This window comes from Theropithecus gelada, chromosome 11, assembly GCF_003255815.1.
Source record: "Theropithecus gelada isolate Dixy chromosome 11, Tgel_1.0, whole genome shotgun sequence".
Lineage (NCBI taxonomy): Eukaryota > Metazoa > Chordata > Mammalia > Primates > Cercopithecidae > Theropithecus > Theropithecus gelada.
In genome coordinates this window covers 67,790,214-67,811,584 of record NC_037679.1, presented here as the reverse complement: position 1 = coordinate 67,811,584, position 21,371 = coordinate 67,790,214, and the positions used below count along the sequence as shown (strand labels likewise).

Genomic DNA, 21,371 nt, shown 5'->3' with positions numbered 1-21,371 from the left:
GCAAGTCTCAATCATTTCAGGAGGTTTATTTGCCAGTGTTAAGGATGAGCACCCAGGAGACAGGTCTGTGCCTTTCTCCGAAGATAATTTTGAGGGCTTCAAATTTTAAGGGGAAAGGGTGGGATACTGAGAAATACACAATTTTCATGTGAGGCAGGGTAGGGGGAAGAGAGTCCTGCATGCCTTCGTCTGGCTCTGTGAATCTGCGTTTTTGCATAACATAGACAATAGTGCAGAGGAGACAATCAGATATGCATTTGTGTCAGGCGGGTAGAGCGATGACTTTGAGTCCTGTCCTCTGTATTCCTTCCCACCCACCCTCCCACCTGTGAAGACAGTGGTCAATTTACATTGCCATGGTGAATTTTAACAGAAAAGCTTTAGGATAAAGATCTTGGGGACAGCAAGGAACTTCCTTGTGGGCAAGATATGAGGGAGGTGTGTAGCTTTTCATCTTCGTAGCCATCTTATTTAGGAACCAAAATGGGAGGCAGATTTGTGTGACCCACTTCCCAGCTTGACTTTTCCCTTTGGCTTAGTGAGTTTAGGGTCCCAAGATTTATTTTCCTTTTGCAGTGCTAAACAAGTTTACCTTTACAGATACTTCCAGATCTGGCTTGTGGTAAATAATAAATGTAGCTTATTTTAAAGTCTCTGAACTCCCACCCTAAAAAGTTCTGTACAGGTTATCCCCCTTTTACGAGGATCAGGGCAGGGATAATGAGCTGACACTGAGAGGCTGACCTGTCCCCCATCACACAGCCAGTGGGCAGCAGGAGGGAGAGGTACACCACGGCCCCTCACTCGGCCTGAGTCAGGGTGCTGTGTGCAAAAAGCGCTGCGGTTCTGTTGCCCACACGGGGTGGTGGGGAGGTCCTCGCTTTGATTCCAGTACCCCAGGCTCTAAGGTCGGAAGCCCAGAGCCTGGGTGTCACTTTCTCCCGGTTCCCTTTCTAGTCAGTCTGTATGAGAAGCAGACCTCCCTGGGTGATATCAGGCCGGTGTTGGAAGGAAGCCACAGGCGAAGTCCACCAGCTTCTTGGCCAAGTTTGGGAATGCAGGAGTGCCCTGGCAGGGTTAAACAGGGTCCAAAGAACAGCGCCGGCCAACTGTGGACTCCTTCACTGTCAGAAGGGCTGGACAGATCCCCAGGCAAGGCCCAGAGGAGAAGGAGGAGGAGGAGGAAGAGCGAGCATCTCACTGTCCTCTCCCCAAGCCTGCCAGGCACTCAGTGCCCTTTGCAGCCTAAGCTGGGCACTCCAGGCTGGGTTCACAGCAGCTTGGCGGTGTCCTTGAATAGCTGCTGGCTGGAATGTGCACACTGAGCAGAGAGGGTGAATGGCGCTCTCACAGTGTGCTCTTACATTTACCGCTCTCTTTTTAACCCTTGCAAGCCTGTATTGGTATTACTTTAAGGTCCTTAAGGGTGACTTAGTTACCTTATTTCACTGTAAACTTCTTTTTTTATGCCTTACATTTTTATTATAGGGCTTGGTGCAATGGCTCACACCTGTAATCCCAACACTTTGGGAGGCTGAGGGAGGATCGCTTGAGACCAGGAGTACAAGACCAGCCTGGGTAACACAGCAAGACCCTCTCTACAAAAAAAAAAAAAAAAAAAAAAATTTTTAATTAGCCAAGGATAGTGTCACATGCCTGTAGCCCCAGCTACTTGGGAGGGTGAAGCGGGAGGATTGCTTGAGCCCAGGAGTTTGAGGCTGCAGTGAGCCACAATCACACCACTGCACTCCTGCCTGGGCCACAGAGTGAGACCCTCATCTCAAAAAAAAAAGGATTATAAAAACAATGTCATCATAGTAGAAGAAATTGTTTAAAAACTGACCTACACAAACACTTTGTAGTTTTCCGAGATCTTCCCAAATGTGTTCCAGTGCATTATGCGTGTGTATAGTTGTATTATCGTGTATAGATCTGTACATACTCTGCTTTGATTCTCTTCATATTCCTACAATATAGGTAGGAGAGCATTGTTATTCTTATTTGACAGAGAAATGAGAGATGGAGTGTAACTGACGTGACGAAGTTCGTAAAATGAGGCAGCACTAAACATAGATACACAGATTGAAGTCTGGACGCCCCCGCGTTCCTTCCCCGTTGTCATCGGGGCAGAAAGTCACATCAGGCTTCCTGTGCGAGCCTGGACAACTTAAGATCCCAGTGTTGTTTCTCATCCTTGTGTTTCTTGGGAACAAATGAATAGAGAGAGGCTTTACCTGAATGAGCCATGGATCGTCCCTGGCGCCCCGACCTTGGGCAGCCCCTCACTGGCTCACCGCACACTCTTCCCAGCACCCCTAGGCACCGTCCTCCTCCCCTCACCTTCCTCCATCCTCTCTCCCTGCAGCAAACAGCGGCACAACAAGCTGTGGCGTCAGCAGACAGACAGCAACCTCCATCGGCCTGTGGATGACCCTGCGGGACCCGGCGACTTCTTGCCAGAGACCCCAGATGGCACCCTGGAAAGCCAGCTGCCCTGCTTGGATGATGCCACCCAGCCTGGCTTAGGGCCCCCCCTCCCCTGCTGTTTCCGGAGACTCTCAGACCCGCTTCTGCCTTCCCCCGAGGATGAAACTGGCAGCTTGGTCCACCTGCAGGATCCGGAGAGGGAGGCTCTGTTGGAGGAAGCTGCTCTACCTGCAGAGGTGCACAGGCCAGCCAGACAGCCCCAGCAGGGGTCCGGACTCTGTGAGAAGGATGTGAAGAAGAAACTAGAGTTTGGGAGTCCCAAAGGCCGGAGTGGCTCCTTGCCGCAGGTGGAGGAGACGGACAGGGAGGAGGGCCTGGGAGCAGGGAGTTGGGGGCGGCTTCCAACCCAACTTGATCAAAACCTGCTCAACTCAGAGAACCTAAACAACAACAACAGCAAGAGGAGCTGTCCCGACGGCACGGAGGTAGGCAGGGCCCGGCCTGCAGGGTGGCACACCTCGTCCCTTCCATCCCACTCTGATTGGCCTACCGCAGCCTCTGTAGCAGGGACTACAGGCACGCGCCACCACACCCAGCTGATTTTTTTCTATTGCCTCTGCTGGGCCCCCAGCTCCCATCTCCAGGGACCTGAGGGTTCTTTCAGACGGTGATTCTGCCTGTGGGTACGTAATGCGTACCTTATGTAGCGAATTGGGAATCTCTTAGGAATAATGCATATCTCTGCACGCCATCTTCACCCATATACCTTATCCATACCCTGGGCGGGGCTTCCAGCTCAATTTCTTTTTGCATATGTAAAATTAAAACATATAATTTATCAGCCAACTTCAGCCTTTATCGATACGTGACTATGCTTTTTCATCTCACGCGTACCCACTTCCCCACACCCTGGACGATTCTGGAGCCAATCCCAGATGTAGATATAGATACCTATATCTAAAAAATAAATATATTATAGGTATATACTATATACTATAGATATAGATAGATACATACTATAGACCAGTTCTCACTCTGTTGCCCATGCTGGAATACAGTGGCATGATCATGGTTCACTGCAGCCTTCACCTACCAGGCCCAAGTGATCCTCCCACCTCCACCTCCTGAGTAGCTGGGACCACAGACACATGCTACCACACCCGGTTAATTTTTTCTATTTTTTGTAGAGATGAGGTCTCACTGTTGCCCAGCCTGACCTCAAGCCATCTGCCCACTTTGGCCTCCCAAAGTGCTGGAATTACAGGTTTGAGTACCACGCTTGGCCTCAGATACATTATTTTATTCATAAATGCCCCAGTATGTTAACATAGCCACAATACCATTGTCACCTTTAAAAAAACTGATAGGGCCAGATGCGGTAGCTCACATCTGTAATCCCAGCACTTTGGGAGGCTAAGGCAAGCGAATCAGGAGGTCAGGAGATTGAGACTATCCTGGCCAACATGGTGAAACCCTGTCTCTACTAAAAATACAAAAATTAGCTGGGTGTGGTGGTGCGTGCCTGTGATCCCAGCTACTCAGGAGGCTGAGGCACGAGAGTTGCTTGAATCCAGGAGGCAGAGGTTGCAGTGAGCCAAGATCGTGCCACTGCACTCCAGCCTGGGCGACAGAGTGATACTCCATCTCAAAAAAAAAAAAAAAAAAGATAGTAATTTCCCGACATTATCAAGTATCCAACCTTCCAACTTAGACTCTAATACTTAACTCCATTAGTCTCTTGGAGTTGCCATTTTTAGTGGATTATCTGCCACAAGGTTTGAGCTTCAACCTGGTGCTTACTGAGAAATTCGTTAATTCCAGCCAAACTTTACCCTCCTTCATGGGGGAAGTGATGCAGGAGCCAAGGCTGGTTCAGGGGAAGGGTGGCCGTGCAGCCTGGTCTCTGCTTCCACCCTTGCCCTGCTGCTGACTTCGTTCCCTCTGGCTTCACCTGCCCGTCTCACAGGACAGCCGTGGTTCTCAAGTTGGGGCACTTGGGGTCCTGACAGATGCATTCAAGTATACAGCCAGTTTATTATTAACAGCATGTTATAATGCAAACAAAACTGGGCAGTTGCATCTGTCGACCTCCATAAAATGTTCCAAATCAAATACTAATTATGGATTTCCCTCACTTCCCTACAAAGCAAATACCCATAAAGACAGATGAGATAAAACCCTGGGCCAGGCATGGTGGCTCACGCCTATAATCCCAGCACTTTGGGAGGCCAAGGTGGGCAGATCATCTGAGGTCATCTGAGGTCAGGAGTTCGAGACCAGCCTGACCAACATGGTGGAATCCCGTCTCTACTAAAAATACAAAATTAGCTGGACATGGTGGTGCATGCCTGTAATTCCAACTACTCAGGAGGCTGAGACAGGAGAATCGCTTGAACCCGGGAGGCAGAGGTTGCAGTGAGCTGAGATCACACAATTGCACTCCACCCTTGGCAACAAGAGTGAAACTCCATTTAAAAAAAAAAAAAAAAAAAACCCTGGAAGCCATGGCGGGGGCTTTAAGCAGGCGGGTGATGAGCCCCCTCTGACTGTGGTCTATAGGCAGGCTGGTGGGGTGAGAGGGGAAGCTGGGAGCCTGGGATCACAGTGGCTCCGAGGATGGGGCAAGGACATCAGAAGGTGTTGAGAGACAGAGCTGGTGGGTTGTGCTGGCTCATGCCTATAATCCTAGCACTTTGGGAGGCCGAGGCAGAAGGATCACTCGAGCCCAGGAGTTCGAGACCAGCCTGGGCAACATAGTAGGGCCCTATCTCTATCTATTTGAAAGAGAGAGACAGAGCCTGTTGCCCCCTGCCTTGTCCTGCCCTCCAGCCTACAGTCCTGTGCAGGTGGGGTGGGGTGCGGGGTGCCCTTCTCCTTCCTCCCGCTTTGCTTCTGGGCCTGCATGCTGCTGTCTCTGGCTGGTCAACACCTGCTTGTCCCAGAAGCCTCAGCTGAAGTGTCAGTTCCTCTGGGCAGCCTTACCCCCGTGGAGACTCTGAACTTGTCCCTCTCTCCCCTGGGACTCTTCACACAGCTTTCTAGTCCATTCCCAGGACCACTGGGTACCTATCAACTGGCCTGTGAGGAAGTGAAGGGTGGGGATATAGAGGCATGTGTGACGTTCACTTAGATCCTCACTGACCAGAAGGCAGGGGGTTTTCCTTAGGAAACAATGTAAACTGTTTTGTTTTTTTTTTTTTGAAATGGAGCCTTGTTCTGTCGCCCAAGCTGAGTGCAGTGGCGCGATCTCGGCTCACTGCAAGCTCTGCCTCCTGGGTTCACACCATTCTCCTGCCTCAGCCTTCCGAGTAGCTGGGACTACAGGCACCTGCCACCACGCCCAGCTAATTTTTTGTACTTTTAGTAGAGACGGGGTTTCACCATGTTAGCCAGGTGGTCTTGCTCTCCCGTCTTCGTGATCCGCCTGCCTCGGCCTCCCAGAGTGCTGGGTTACAGGCGTGAGCCACTGCGCCTGGCCTAAACTTGTTTTCTGTTGGCGTATAAAACCCACCTCAGGCCAGGCACGGTGGTTATCCACAATCAAGTGGGCTCCGGGAGGTCTGGCTGTCGGTACTAAGTGAAATGAGAGCTGCTCCTCCAGGCCTGGCCCCCAGCCCTGCCTTGCACACCTTTCCCTGCCCACCCTCATGTTTTCGGTCTTTACTCATGACTGCCCCATCTCACCATGTTCTTGTCCCTTCCTTGTAGCATGATGCTATATTTGGGATCCTTAACAAAGTGAAGCCTTCCTATAAATCCTGTGCCGACTGCGTGTACCCTACAGCCAGTGGGGCTCCTGAGGCCTCCAGGGAGCAATGTGAGGACCCCAGTGCTCCCGCCATCTGCACCCAGCCAGCCTTCCTGCCCCACATCACGTCCTCCCCCGTGGCCCACATGGCCAACAGGTCCTGTGTTCCGGAGAAGCCAGCCTCCGGCCCAACTGAACCTCCCCCGTTCCTACCACCAGCAGGCTCCAGGAGGCCAGACACCAGTGGCCCTGGGGCTGGAGCTGTCCTAGAACCACCAACCAGCCTTTTGGAACCTTCCAGAGAGACCCCAAAAGTCCTGCCAAAGTCCCTCCTTTTGAAGAATTCTCACTGTGATAAGAACCCTCCCAGCACAGAAGTGGTAACAAAGGAAGAATCGCCACCCAAGAAAGATACAAAGCCAGCCAAGGACTTGAGGCTTCTGTTCAGTAACGAATCTGAGAAGCCGACAACCAACAGCTACCTGATGCAGCACCAGGAGTCCATCATTCAGCTGCAGAAGGCGGGCTTGGTCCGCAAGCACACCAAAGAACTGGAGCGGCTGAAGAGCGTGCCTACAGACCCAGCACCTCCCTCCAGGGATGGCCCTGCTGGCAGGCTGGAGGCCAGCATCCCTGAGGAGAGCCAGGATCTAGCCGCGCTCCACGAGCTGGGCCCCCTGGTTATGCCTGGCCAGGCTGGGAGTGATGAGAAATCAGAGGCCGCCCCCGCTTCATTGGAAGGAGGCTCACTGAAGAGCCCCCCACCTTTCCTCTACCGCCTGGACCACACCAGTAGTTTCTCAAAAGACTTTCTGAAGACCATCTGCTACACCCCCACCTCCTCTTCCATGAGCTCCAACCTGACCCGGAGCTCCAGCAGCGATAGCATCCACAGCGTCCGTGGGAAGCCTGGGCTGGTGAAGCAGCGGACGCAGGAGATTGAGACCCGGCTCCGGCTGGCAGGCCTCACTGTCTCTTCTCCACTGAAGCGCTCACACTCCCTTGCCAAGCTCGGGAGTCTCAACTTCTCCACGGAAGACCTGTCCAGTGAGGCTGACCCCTCCACCGGCGCTGACTCCCAGGACGCCACGTTGAGCGAATCTTCCTTCTTGCATGAGCCCCAGGCAACCCCGAGGGACCCAGCAGCAACCTCCAAATCATCAGGGAAACCCACCCCAGAAAACTTAAAGAGCCCTTCGTGGATGAGCAAAAGTTGACCCACCTTTTGCTGCGTCAGGCCGGGCGGATATTTTCATATGATCCCTCCCTCACTTTCACTGTGGATTTTGATCGACCCCTTACATCTTGATTTCCCTTAAACGATTGAAGTCATCCTAACTTTTCCCCTACTCTTGCCATAGAGAGGAGAAGAAACTAACCAACATGCAGCACAAAAAGGAGAGCTATCAGTCGTGTGGTCTGGAAGAACCAGGAGCCGCCGACCAGGAGACACAAAACTCCGCTCCCACCGTGTCTTCAAGAAGAACCGTGTTTTAGGAAGAACGTGCACACATAGGCACACATGTCCAGACTGTTCCCTTCGCAGCCTGCAAAAGAAGAGTCCTGGTGATGGCAGCCTCACCGCCGCACACGTTCTAGCTCATTCTGGACCTCGCAGAAAACTCGATGGCAACGTTAAGTCCTACCTCTGTTCTCGCTGTGCTTTTTTTATTTTTAAAACACAAGAATGACCAAGACTTGTTCCAGGGAATAATGCTCTGTCTGAAAGCATTTTTCCAAAAAAAACTTTTCATTTTGTTTTTCGGTTGGGACCCCAGACGTGTCAAGACTTTTAACCTGACAGCCCCAAGCGCTGCTGGGTAAAGTCATCAGATGGGTGGCCCCATGCTGTTTTTGAGCTGACTCTGTGCCCAAAGGGCGGTGCAGGCTCTCTGTCCTGGTTGTGTTGTTACGTGTTTGACAAGCACAGGGGTCTGGTGGGGGAAAATATATGGGTTGTACTGAGTTGTCGCTAATGCTGAAGTTTAAATCTCGAGGGGAATGACCCACCCGCATTGTTGAGCCTCTGCTGCTGAACCACATGGTTGTGTTTAGGTTTGAAATTGCTCAAGTGTCTGGCTCAGGTGGTGGTTCTGAGACACATCATCCTGCTGGGAGCCCAGATTGCTCAGGTCCACTAGGGCCCATCTAGGGAAGGGAAAGGAGATTTCAGCAGCTTCCCCGAAAGGAACGGGACTGTCGGGACGCTTCCCGGATGTTTACGGTTGCCCCTTCCTGCAGTGAGATTACTGCTTCCTGTTTCCCTCCAGCTCTTCCCAGCAGTGGTGATGGAGTAAAAGAGGGATTTGTAGTCGCTGCCTGGCTCTGTGGGCGGCCCCTTTAAGACTCAGGTGAGCTCAGCTAGTCCCGCTGCGCCAGGCTTGAATCAAAGGTGTCAGCAAGCTGGATGTCAAAACATTTCAAGAGGGCGAGGCAGCTTGTCGAAGGGCAGAAAGGTTGAATTCAGGGGTCAGCAAGCTGTGGCATGTGGCCCCGTGAGCTAGGAATGGTTTTTCCTTTTTCCTTTCTTTGAGACAGGGCCTGGCTCTGTCTCCCAGGCTGGAGTACTGTAGTGCAATCATGACTCGCTGCAGCATCAACCTCCCTGGCTCTAGCAATGGCTTTTACCTTTTTAAGGAGTTGTAAAAAAAGCAAAGAATATGTGACAGAATTCACGTGGCCCACAAAGCCTGAGATACTTACGGTCAGGCCCTTTACGTGGTTTGATTTGCCACACAGGGCTGCCCATGGCCCTGTAGGAAGAAACTGGGTAAATTTGAAGCCCCCTGCCTCTCTGACACCTACGGCCAGATCCTTCCCTCCTCCCGACCACAAGCTTTTCCAGCCCCGCACTAGCCTCACCTGTGCAGGATGGAGTAGGTGCGTACGCGGGAGAAGGCAGGGGAACACAGTTGTCTGAAGCTCTTCCACAATTCCATCTTGCCCTCAGCTGGGTCCGCCAGATTGACTCAGTGAAACCAGAAAGCCTTCAAGGGCCAGCTGATTCTGAAAGTGGGTGAGTGAGCCATCATCTTACATTGGTCAGAACCGTGCTCCCCAAAGCTGTTGTAGAAAGCACCCCAGGCCGGGTCCACGGGAACAAGGCGAGTCCGTATTTCACCTAGTGGGCAGAATTTTTGCAAAAATCCTCTCTCCGGGACTTTGTCTCCTTGGAGTGATTTTTTAAAATACATTACATACATTACTTTATAGGAAGCTGTTTTCCCACTAGTGTCAATTAAAATCACCTTAAAAGGTGATTATCCACTTATTCCTGAAACCCTGTGGGTTGTTCCCCCTCTCCCTCAGCCAACAAAAGCATAGCCTCAAAAAATACCAAGTTCAGTATGTTTTTGCCAAATTTCATGTGGTAGATCAATTTTTGTGTCAAAATAACCTTTTAAATTTAGTGATGACAGGCTTTTGTTGGTTTTTTAACCACGTCTATGTATGAAAATGATATATTTTTGAAAACTTTAATTTTGAAAGCCATAATTTTTCTTATCTAAAAAGTTGGGGGGTGGGGTGTGGAATCAGGAGAATACAAGTTGGTCTTTGGCTTCTGGCAAACTTACCTATTCATTTTCTGAAGCACAGCTAGCATGTCATTATCCAGACAAGAGCACTGGTCCCGTCCTCAGAGCAAAGTGAAGCATTCTTGACTTGATGCTTAATACTCTGGCCTGGAGAAAAGGATAAAGATTTTTTTTTTTGGAACCCAGATCAGTTGCATGTAAACAGATGGCACGTGGCTATTTAAAATGCTGTATGATGCGGCTGAGTGTGGTGGCTCACGCCTGTAATCCCAGCACTTTGGGAGGCTGAGGCGGGCAGATCATCTGAGGTCAGGAGTTCTAGACCAGCCTGGCCAACATGGTGAGACCCCGTCTCTACTAAAAATACAGAACTTAGCTGGGTGTGGTATCGCGTGCCTGTAATCCTAGCTACTTAAGAGGCTGAGGCAGGAGAATTGCTTGAACCTGGGTAGCGAAGGTTGCAATGAGCCGAGATCGCGCCACTGCACTCCAGCCTGGGTGCAGTGAAACTGGGAGTGAAACTCCGTCTCAAAAAAATAAAATGCTGTATGAACAAGATGAGCATTCCGTCAGGCTTTGGGGCACCTGGGCAAAGACAAATTCATACTGTCCGCACTGTAAAATATGCCATAGCTTGGCCCTTGCTTTGTATGCAACCTTAGCTGATGGGGGAAATTCCAAACATAAGTATCACAGGAAAGAGGCAGGCGGAGGCGGCAGGGGTCTGTGCTGTGCAAGGCACTGATTTTTTATGACTATCATTTTCATTGAATGCATTTGTTGAATTGGGACAAAAGGAACATTTTCTAAATCAGTTTGATACTCTGTATAAACAGCTGAATCTTATCTTCTGTCTCACATTAATTCATATAGCATGCCAAAAGTTAGACTGAACTTTTCTACATCTTCACCTTGCATTGGTACAGGAAGGTCTTCTCTTTAAGTCTTGTTAAGTATAAGGGGGATAGTGGTCACGGGAAGAGGAGGACCAGGCTGCTCTCGGATGGTTAATTGACAATGACGATTTCCATTTCTTTTTCTTATGGCTACTTCCGCGTCTTCTAGCAAGGTCCCTGGTTGCACGTATTTCCTAAGAACAAAGTTTGTTTCTCTTCACATTCCCTGCTTGCTTGCTCTCCGCACAGGGACCCCAGCCAACCTCTGGGCCGTTGAATAGCTCTCTGCTGGGTGGCAAGCCCTTCTCCTTGGCACCCTGTTGCTTAAGCATACAGATTGCTCACCGGGTGCACACAGACAGCTGTACTGTCCAAGCCCATTCTGCTCCACCCTGCCGTCTTTAGCTAAAGAGCATTCCGGTAATCTAAAGCCCTTTCCCCTGGAGAAGTCCAGAGGATGCAGCAGTATGGAGCTGAGTTTGAACAGAACAGACCCTCAGCACGGCCCTGGACTAACACACTCTTATCTCAGGGCAGTCCATTTTAGAAAGTTGTTGAATTTCCCCACCACTCTCCTGGGGACCTTGTCTCCCTAGCGGGAACACATGCGACATAATTGAGTCAAGATCCTATTAAGTCCCCTCGCCTGAGACATCTGGAGAGGGAGTTGCCTTTCATTGGTGGGAAATTGTTGGTGCCAGAATACATTGTGCCCAAAACTCTCCTCATTGGCTGGCCACCTAGCAGGGCTCCTCTAAACACCAACTCAGCGAGGGGACCCCCTTCACCTCTGGCAAGAGCTGGGTAGATCAGAAACTTGGTGACACCTGGCTGGCACGGAGCAGGCTCACTCATCTTGGTCCCACTACCCAGATTCCTGCAGACACTGCAGGCCAAACGAAGGTCGTTGAATGACCCCTGTCCCCAGCCACTTGTTTTGTCATTGTCTGCTCTACAATGGAATGCCTGTGTGTGTGAGTTCACTCTGCATCTGTATATTTGAGTATAGAAACCAAGTCAAATGATCATGTGCATCCAGACACATTACGTCACCTGAGCCACAGAGCAAATCACCTTAATGATCTGGAATGAAACTGTGACCAGAGCCGCCATGGGTGGTTCTGGAGAGACTGCCGTCTTCTTGTTTGGCCATAGGTGCTGGGGCCCTGGCTTCAGTCACTGTCTCAGACAGGAGTCCCGATAAGCAGATCACCAGTCCTCCACTGTCCTTCCTGTCGGCCTTGCTGCATGAGAAGATAGCTGCTTCCTCCCTCTTTTCCTACACTGTAATTATTGTTTTACAATTGAGTGCCTTAATAATAGTTTACAAATACTATGTATTTATGCAAAACTGTTCAACTCTCATCTGTTGTGATTGGATACTTGATCTTGTCAGTAGTGGTCGGTATTGGGATGTGAGCTTGTCCTACTCCATACGTGTTTATTCTGCTATGCAGTTTTACGTTGTGTGTTCCTATCTATTCCAAGGAGCCTTGCTAGAAACAACACTGGTAGTTCCTGCAGGCCAGGCAGGCATTGGCCGACGCTGCGTCCCGTAGGAGCCAATGAAAGAACGTAGCTTGGTCTGCTATCCAGCTGTGGGGTAATGCAGGCCAGGCGGCCTCTGCACCAGAGTCCAGCACCTGCCCATTCCCCAGTCACACAATCATACTTTTCTTTCATAGGCATTTTATTACCACCTAGGCCACCCTTGTTTTCCTCTCTGTTAGTGTCCTGAGCTCTTTTGCAACAAAATGTAGGTACAGACCAATCCCCGTCCCTCCCCCAATCAGGAGCTCCACACCAGGAGTTGTTTGGTTTTCCAGAAGCTGCCAGTGGGTTCCCGTGAATTGCGTTACGATATTGATGATTATTTTTATTATATTGTTTTTCTTGTTTTTTTAATAATATATTTAAAGGCAGTATCTTTTGTACTGTGAATTTGCAGTAGAAGATGCAGAATGCACTTTTTTTTTACTTCTGTTGGTGTGTATTGTATATAGTGTGTGTGCTTCTTGTGATGAAAATAAACTTTTTCTTTATAAATTCCTGATGACTGAGTTTATAAAAAAGGAAACTGCTTCCTCAACCCTTGCCAAGACAGTCTGATACATCATCATCGTCGTCATTGACATGGACAGTCTTTATTGAGCATCTATTGTGTGCTAAGTTATTTGCTAGAAAACCTGGACAAGTTACACCAAAGAAAGGGGCACGGGAAGAAATGTTAGCTCCTCCCAGGACTAGTCTGTTTTCTTTCTAGTTTTGTCAGTAAGCAAGAGCAGGCCCACTTGTGGGTGGTCCTTTGTGTACCAAAAAAAAAAAAGTTATCCACCAGGAAAGGGTTTGGACTTTGGGTGGGTTCTCTTCCCATACAAGTAGAAAAAGTAAAGCCAGAGGTATGCACTAGAGAACATCTAACCTGCTCCCCCCAGCCCTGCTGGGAGAGGAGGACTCTGGAGGCTGAGTACTACTGATTTCCAAGGTACATGCTCATGTTCCAGGCCACTGCACACCAGACAGCTTTTGGTGGCTCTCCTCCCTTGGACACTCAGGAAGCAGAGGTGCTTCCTTTTTTTTTTTTTTTTTTTTTTGAGACTGAGTTTGCTCTGTTACTCAGGCTGGCGTTCAGTGGTGCCATCATAGCTCACTGCAGCCTTGACTTCCTGGGCTAATGCAATCCTCCCACCTCAAGCGATCCTCCCACCTCAACCTCCCCAGTAGCTGGGGCTACAGGTGTGCACCACCTTGCCCCGCTAATTTTTAAAATGTATTATAGAGATGAAGTCTCACTTTGCTCTCCAGACTGGTCTTTAACTCCTGTCTTCAAGTGATCCTCCCACGTTGGCCTCCCAAAGTGCTGGGATTACAGGTGTGAGCCACCTCAACTTCCATCTTAAAATTCTGCCACCTTAGAGTTCTTTGCTTTCAACTGTGTAGCCAAGGAGGACTCGCATTCACTCAGTCTCCTCTGTCTGGATGCAATACATCATTTCTACTCGCTTTCCAGTGGGCGAGGCCCAGTCACAGGGTCCGAACGCAACAGCCAGGGAGACTGGGAAATGTATGGGGCACATGTATTTGGCGAGCACTGACTGCCGCAAGTACCTGGGTGTGACCCCTAAATTCCAGTGCCTGCAGAGCCAGGAAGTATTTTGTTCAGTTCATCTGGACTTGCTTTCTCAACTGGACTCAAAACGACTGATGAATAAACCAGAATGTAAGTTTATTACTTTACCAAAAGAATTACAATTGTCAAGGGGACCAGATTACTCACATGCTAATTAGCACATTTAGTCCTGCTAGGTAAGTCTTTCTTTTTTTGAGACAGGGTCCCCCTCTGTCACCAGGCTGGAGTGCAGTGGCAGTCATGGCTCACTGAAGTGTTGATCTGGGCTCAAGCAAGCCTGCTTCAGCCTCCCAAGTAGCTTGGACCAGAGCCACACACTGCTGCATCCAGCTAAATGTATGTATGTATGTATGTATGTATGCATTTATTTATTTATTTAAGAGATGGGGTCTCACTATGTTGTCCAGGCTGGTCTTGAACTCCTGGTTTCTGATGATCCTCCTGCCTCAGCCTCCCAAAGTGTTGAGATTATAGGCATGAGCCACTGTGCCCAGCCCCTTCTAGGTAAATCTATATGGGGTGCCAAATTTTCATTAAGAATTGCTTATTGAATATTAAAAGTTTAGCAGGATGCTTCTTTTTTTGTTTTCTTTTGAGGTGGAGTTTAGCTCTTGTTGCCCAGACTGGAGTGCAGTGACGTGATCTCGGCTCACCACAACCTCCGCCTCCTGGGTTCAAGCGATTCTCCTGCCTCAGCTTCCCGAGTAACTGGGACTACAGGCATGTGCCACCACGCCTGGCTAATTTTGTATTTTTAGGAGACAGAGGGTTTCTCCATGTTGGTCGGGCTGTTCTCAAACTCCTGACCTCAGGTATCCACCCGCCCTGGCCTCCCAAAGTGCTGGGATTACAGGCGTGAGCCACCGTGCCCAGCCGCAGAATGCTTCTAATAGTGTTACCAAGCTATAATTTAGCCCTCTCTGTAAAATGTTTTCAAAACAAATCACTGAGGGTCATGGTTCAAGACACTGTTCCCTGGCAAGGTTGAAGATAGCTAACAAATTCTCTTTGGGTTCCAGCCATGAATGGGGTGGAATGGACCCCAGCAATCTGTATGTTTCTGAGATTCCCTGGGAATTCTGATGGCCAAGTTTAGAAACCATGAAAATAAGAATGTGATGCAACTGAGTGGGCTCACGCTTTGCTAGTTACAATCACATCGCACGCATGCTTTTTGGAGACAACACCCACACCACCCTAACAATGTATGTGTTCATAAAACTCATCCGATACTTATTTCTTCAGGGCCCTAGGACAATATTCCTGTAATTGACTGCTTTTCCCCTGATTTCCTCCTCAGAGTAACCATCTCCCAGTTGGGTGTGACCCCAGATCACACCCACAGTGGAGGTGGTTTTGCTGGGGAGGATCCGCATGCTTGTTTGTGTTTATGCCTGGGGAAGCCCCTCTTGGCAAGATGTTTGAGAGAGGCTCCAAAGGCAGCATGGAGGATGACTCGGAACTTAGGGGGATTCACTTTGTGGTAAAGAAGCCCTTTCTAAAGGAGAGCTCCACTGATAGCACACAAAGTGAGCCCCACCCAGGAAACACCACCCACCCACGCATCCTTGCCGCCTAAAACCAGGTTATGTTTATCACATTCCTTCTATGTGCTTTACGTAAGGAAACCCCCGGAATCCTCCAAACTGGGCATTGCGGTCTGTGATGCATATCTCAAAAGAGGTGAGAGGGTCGGGCACGGTGGCTCACGCCTGTAATCCCAGCACTCTGGGAGGCCGAGGCGGGTGGATCACTTGAGGTCAGAAGCTCAAGACCAGCCTGGCTCACATGGTGAAACGCCATCTCAACTAAAAATACAAAAATTAGCCGGGCGTGATGGCGGGCACCTGTAATCCCAGCTCCCCGGGAGGCTGAGGCAGGAGAATCGCTTGAACCCGGGAGTTGGAGGTTGCTGTGAGCCAAGATCGCACCACTGCACTCCAGCCTGGGTAACCAGAGTGAGACTCCATCTCAAAAAAAAAAGAGGCAAGGCCGGGCGCGGTGGCTCAAGCCTGTAATCCCAGCACTTTGGGAGGCCGAGGTGGGTGGATCACGAGGTCAGGAGATCGAGACTATCCTGGCTAACATGGTGAAACCCCGTCTCTACTAAAAATACAAAAAACTAGCCGGGTGTGGTGGCGGGCGCCTGTAGTCTCAGCTACTTGGGAGGCTGAGGCGGGAGAATGGCGTGAACCCGGGAGACGGAGCTTGCAGTGAGCCAAGATCACGCCACTGCACTCCAGCCTGGGAGCGTAGCGAGACTCCGTCTCAAAAAAAAAAAAAAAAGGCAGAGGAGAGTCCTTTTCCTTCTAACTTTCTTGGACTCTTTGGACTACCTTGGGATCCTTCTATTTACTGCCTTGTTGGCATTATCCTCAGTTTATGGAAAAACGGGCCTACAGAGTGGAAGTCATTTGCCTACAGGTACATCCAAAAATTGATGAAGCCAGATGGGAACTGCTCCCTCCGCATCTGAAACCCTTCCCAGAGCTGTCTCTCCCACCCCAGAAGTAGAAAGAAGCCAGACGAAGATGCATCTTCATCTCCTTGTGGTTTCAGCAAGAAAGCAGGTGAGTTGGAGATGAAGCCCCCAGCCCCTGGGAAATTGAACCCACTTCTTGCTCCAAAGGCTATTGGAGTGACACAAGGTGTGTTTCTCTTCCATAGATCATACTCACCATATTTTGCCTTTAAATGGAAATTGTGTATCCTGAAGTACCTTGTTAAGAGTCCATTTTCAGCCCGAAATTCCTTTTTTTGTAAACCGCTTCAGCAAATAAAGTGTGTTGGCATTTACATTAGCAACCTCCCAGCCTAGGAGAGGATGCTCCAGCATCCGACTCTAAAAGACAAATTTGACTGGGCACAGTGGCTCACGGCTGTTATCCCAACACTTTGAAAGGCCAAGGCAGGCAGATTGCTTGAGCCCAGGAGTTCAAGACCAGCCTGGGTAACATGATGAAACCCCATCTTTACAAAAACTACAAAAATTAGCCAGGCATGGTGGTGTGCCAGTGGTCCCAGCTACTTGAGTGGCTGAGGTGGAAGGATCTCCTGAGCCCTGGGAGGCAGAGGTTGCAGTAAGCCTAGGCAACAGAGCAAGACCCTGTCTCAAAAACAAATAAAAATAAAAGATTAAAAAGCAACAAGTTATCCCACAAGTGGTACATTGTGGTGCTGGTGGTGGTGGTGGTGGTGGTGGTGGTGGTGGTGGTGGTGGTGGTGGTGGTGGTGGTGGTGGTGGTGGTGGTGGTGGTGGTGGTGGTGGTGGTGGTGGTGGTGGTGGTGGTGGTGGTGGTGGTGGTAGACCTCCCTCTGGTTCTTGAAATTGGATCAAAATGAGTTGACAATGCTACCTACTTCATGGGGCCATTGGAGAATTCACTGATAATGCATGCAAATCTCCTTCTGCCTGGAAGACTACCAAATAACTAAATGGTGGTCGTTATTGTTGGAATTGGAGTATATACTGAGCTTTTCCTAGTTGCAAGGCCTTCACATGTATTACCAAGTTAATCCTCACAGCAGATACGACTCTGGTTTACAAAGGAAGTGGTGGATGCTCAGAGAGGTTAGGTGACGTGGGTCAGGGACACACAACCAGGAAGGGGCAGAGGCTGGGAGTGCCTGACTCCAAATTCATGCAATTTCTACCCCACCATCTTCTCCCCAAGGAAAATAGTCCCTAATGCATGTGCACAATGCTTAGAGGGCAGAGATGCTCAACAGATGCTGAGAGAGTGAGGGCGTAAATGAGATATGCCATGAAAAGGAGCCCCTGTGTACTTACGTGTGCGTTTGTTTAACTTGTGGACAAATACAGACAGGTGCAAAAAATAAATCTTCTTTTTGCAATCGAGAACTTACTGTTCAGTATGAGTTCTGATACATATAAGAAAGGCTATTATGATACCTGAGTCAGTTAACTGAGGGAGGGAGTACTGATAACCATAAGTGTTAGCTGCAGGCTGGGTACAGTGGCTCATGCCTGCAATCCCCTCACTTTGGGAAGCTGAGGTGGGAGGATTGCTTGAAACCAGGAGTTCAAGACCAGCCTGGGCAAGAAAGCAACACCCCATCTCCACAAAACTTTAAAAATTAGCTGGGTGTGTTGGCATGTGCCTATAGTTGTAGCTACTCTGGAAGGGGAGGCTGAGGCAGCAGGATTGCTTGAGTCCAGGAGTTGGAGGCTGCAGTGAGCTTTGATGGCACCACTGTACTCCAGCCTGGTCAACAAAGTAAAACCTGTCTCTTAATCAAAAAAAAAAAAAAAAAAGAAGGTTGGTTCTAGGACTGTAGAATCAATAGCAAAAAAGCACAGGATTTGAGGGAAATCCTCAGTTATATTAATTTTGTATTCCAATTTCATGTTGACTTGATTTTTTACAAAGATCTTTTTTAAAAAGGAGTCCCTGCTTCATTTACCAAAGCTTGGAATGTTTGGGGACATCTGTGACTGCCTAAACCAAGTTCCACTGGGCTGGGGCCATGTCTCAGTCACTTCTGAGACTGGCAAGGCCCTGGACTATTGGGACTGAACCCCAGGTCAATGCCAGGCATTTGCTGTGAATCAAAGAATCCTGAGTTTTTCAGAGTCCAGAAGAATCCGAAAGGTCAACCAAGCCAATCCCCTTTGTAACATCCACCCATTCTGGCATTCTTCTCTGGTTCATGAAGCCCCTGCTGTGGGCCGGGCACTGGGGAAGTGAAAAGGCAGTCTGTGTCATCCCAGGGATCCTGACAGAAAGCTCTCTGTGAAAGAAAGAAAAGTCACCACCTGCTAACAGCAATGGGTTCGACAGGCAGGGTTCAAGGCTTATTTTGTTCCTCCTTTTGTCTGTCTTCCAAAATCTCTGCAACAGAATTATGTTACTTTTGTGTGTGTGTGTGAGATGGAGTCTCGCTCTGTTGCCCAGGCTGGAAAGAAATGGCGTGATCTCAGCTCACCGCAACCTCTGCCTCCTGGATTCAAGCAATTCTCCCGCCTCAACCTCCCAAGTAGCTGGAATCTCAGGCATGCACCACCACGCCCAGCTAATTTTTGTATTTTTAGTAGAGATAGAGTTTTGTCATGTTGGCCAGGCTGGTCTCGAACTCCTGACCTCAGGTGATCCACCCGCCTCAGCTTCCCAAAGTGCTGGGATTACAGGTGTGAGCCACCACATCTGGCTTTTTTTTTTTTTTAGACAGAGTCTCTCTCTGTAGCCCAGGCTACAGAGTACAGTAGCGCAATCTTGGCTCACTGCAACCTCTGCCTCCTGAGCTCAAGTGATTCTCCTGCTTTAGTTTCCCAAGTAGCTGGGACTACAGGCACATGCCACCATGCCCGGCTAACTTTTCATATTTTCAGTAGAGATGGGGTTTCACCATGTTGGCCAGGCTGGTCTCGAACTCCTGACCTCAAGTGATCTGCCTGTGTCGGCCTCAGGACTATGTTACTTTTATAATTTAAAAAATATGGCTGGGCTAGGTGGTTCACACTTGTAATCCCAGCACTTTGGGAGGCCGAGGCGGGTGGATCACGAGGTCAGGAGTTCAAGACCAACCTGGCCAACATAATGAAACTCCGCCTCTATTAAAAATTCAACAATTAGCTGGGTGTGGTGGCAGGCACCTGTAATCCCAGCTACTCAGGAGGCTGAGGCAGGAGAATTGCTTGCACCCGGGAGGCGGAGGTTGCAGTGAGCTGAGATTGTTCCACTGCACTCCAGCCTGGGTGACAGAGCGAGACTCTGTCTTGGGGGGAAAAAAAAAAAAAAGTAAAGATTTAATAAAAGAGGCCGGGTGCAGTGGCTCACGCCTGTAATCCCAGCACTTTAGGAGGCCGAGGTAGGCGGATTACCTGAAGTCAGGAGTTCGAGACCAGCCTCAACATGGAGAAACCCCGTCTCTACTAAAAATACAAAATTAGCTGGGCATGGTGGTGCATGCCTGTAATCCCAGCTACTCAGGAGGCTGAGGCAGGAGAATCACTTGAACCCAGGAGGCAGAGGTTGCGGTGAGCCAAGATCATGCTATTGCACTCCAGCCTGGGCAAAAAGAGCGAAACTCCGTCTCAAAAAAAAAAAAAGTTAATGAAATAATTGTTTTTTTTAATTGAGCTAAAATTTGCTCTCTAAGCTCCCAGGCCCATGGCTCTAGGAAACTTAGTAGAACGTTTTTGTGGAAGGCTCTCTCCTTCCCTCGCTTTGATGGCGTTGCATGGGTCCCGGGAACAGACGTGGTACTTTTGGATCGCTGTAGCTCTCAGACGCCGGGCAGGGGTTTACTGTCCTGGGCTGTCAGCTGCTCCAGGTTGCTTGTGCCCACCCTTCTGAGTGTCTGAGGGTGGCAAGGGAACTGCATGGTGTGACAACGGAAGCACAGCGCCCAGGGCTGGCTTCAGGGCAGTTGCATAGGACTCTGAATTTGCGAAGACCTTGCGCTTGTTTTTCACGTTCTGCTGTCACCATCTTGAAATTTCTCATCATTCTTAAACAAGACCGTGGCCTTTTTGTTTTGCACTGGGTCTAGTAAATTATGTAGCCGGTCCTGGCAGCATTACCATTCGATCAAGGGTTTTGAGCATGACAGCCCTGGGTCTCAATCGCAGCTCCTTAATTTACACACTCTGCAACTTGGGACAAGTGACTGAATCTCTCTCTACCTCGGTTTCCCCATTTGGAAAACAGGAATAACCTCCTAGTGGTATTATAAAGACTAGCACTGTTGGTCTTTTCCTCTCGAAGTCCCCTCTCTCTCACTAGAGAGAGAGCTGTTTTCCTTTGTCTTTCTTTTGCCTATTAGACCTCCGCTCCCAAACTCTTCATGTGTGTCCATGTCCTAAATTTTCCTGGTGTGAGATGACAAACCCCAGGTATTTACCCCAGACAACGTAGCCGCTTCATAATGGGGACCTTGTCCGGATACCAAGGTACAACATTCATCAGAACGGTGAGTGGAGGAGCGGACTCCACCTCTGACCTTTCATCTCAGGGCTCTCAGCCTCCATTTTAGAACCAAGTCAAATTAATAATGGGTATCCATCAGCCAGTAAAAAAGACCGTTAGTGTGGCTGCCATTCTTAAAGACTCGGACGTGAGGCTTACTGGGGAGAACATGGAGAATCCCCCAGCACCCATGGTTTGCTGGACATGTTTGAACCAACTTCCTTTCATGGAGAACTTAGCTGTCACATGGGGCTGGAAGAGGTTCTGGAGCAACTGAGGATTTCTGGCTGGGGCTACCCCCTGGTGTTATCCAAAGGCTTCTAGACTGACCCCAGCCTCCAACTGCCCAGTGGGGTGTTGGCAACAGGATCTCCAACTTTGTGTTTTGTTTGTTTGAGAAGAGAATTGCTTGAACCCGGGAGGTGGAGGCTGCAGTGGGCCGAGATCATGCCACTGCACTCCAGCCGGGGCGGCAGAGCAAGGATCTCCTGTCCTCTCTGTGTATGCAATGTGCGGGAAGTTTACAGTTCAGGAAGGTAATCTTGTTCGCTATGTAAATCAGACACCACCTCCTCAAACCTGCCTGTAAAACCCGGAGCACCCTCCGCTGGTGGCTCTTTCCTCTTAGAAGTCTCTCACTGGAGAGACAGAGTTGTTTTCCTTTCTCTTTCTTTTTCTTTTGCCTTAAAAAAAAAAAAAAAAACA

General features: G+C 49.5%; 1 protein-coding gene and 1 non-coding gene across 3 annotated transcripts in view; both read left to right on the top strand.

Moving 5' to 3' along the window:
- Nucleotides 1-12,656, top strand: part of SSH1 (slingshot protein phosphatase 1) — a 76,191-nt gene extending 63,535 nt beyond the window's left edge. The window contains exons 14-15 of one of the 2 annotated variants that reach the window (XM_025401866.1): nt 2,366-2,912; nt 6,136-12,656. In XM_025401866.1, the coding sequence (XP_025257651.1) occupies nt 2,366-2,912; nt 6,136-7,392 (1,804 nt within the window). In that variant the 3' untranslated portion in view covers nt 7,393-12,656. Of the gene's footprint in view, nt 1-2,365; nt 3,279-6,135 lie in introns of those variants that run through there. The other variant, XM_025401867.1, reaches the window with a different exon arrangement.
- Nucleotides 12,657-17,518: 4,862 nt separating this feature from the next.
- On the top strand, nt 17,519-17,643 carry LOC112635699. The gene has a single exon (XR_003122034.1). It is a non-coding gene; the product is annotated as a small nucleolar RNA SNORA40 (small nucleolar RNA).
- The last annotated feature ends 3,728 nt before the right edge of the window (nt 17,644-21,371 follow it).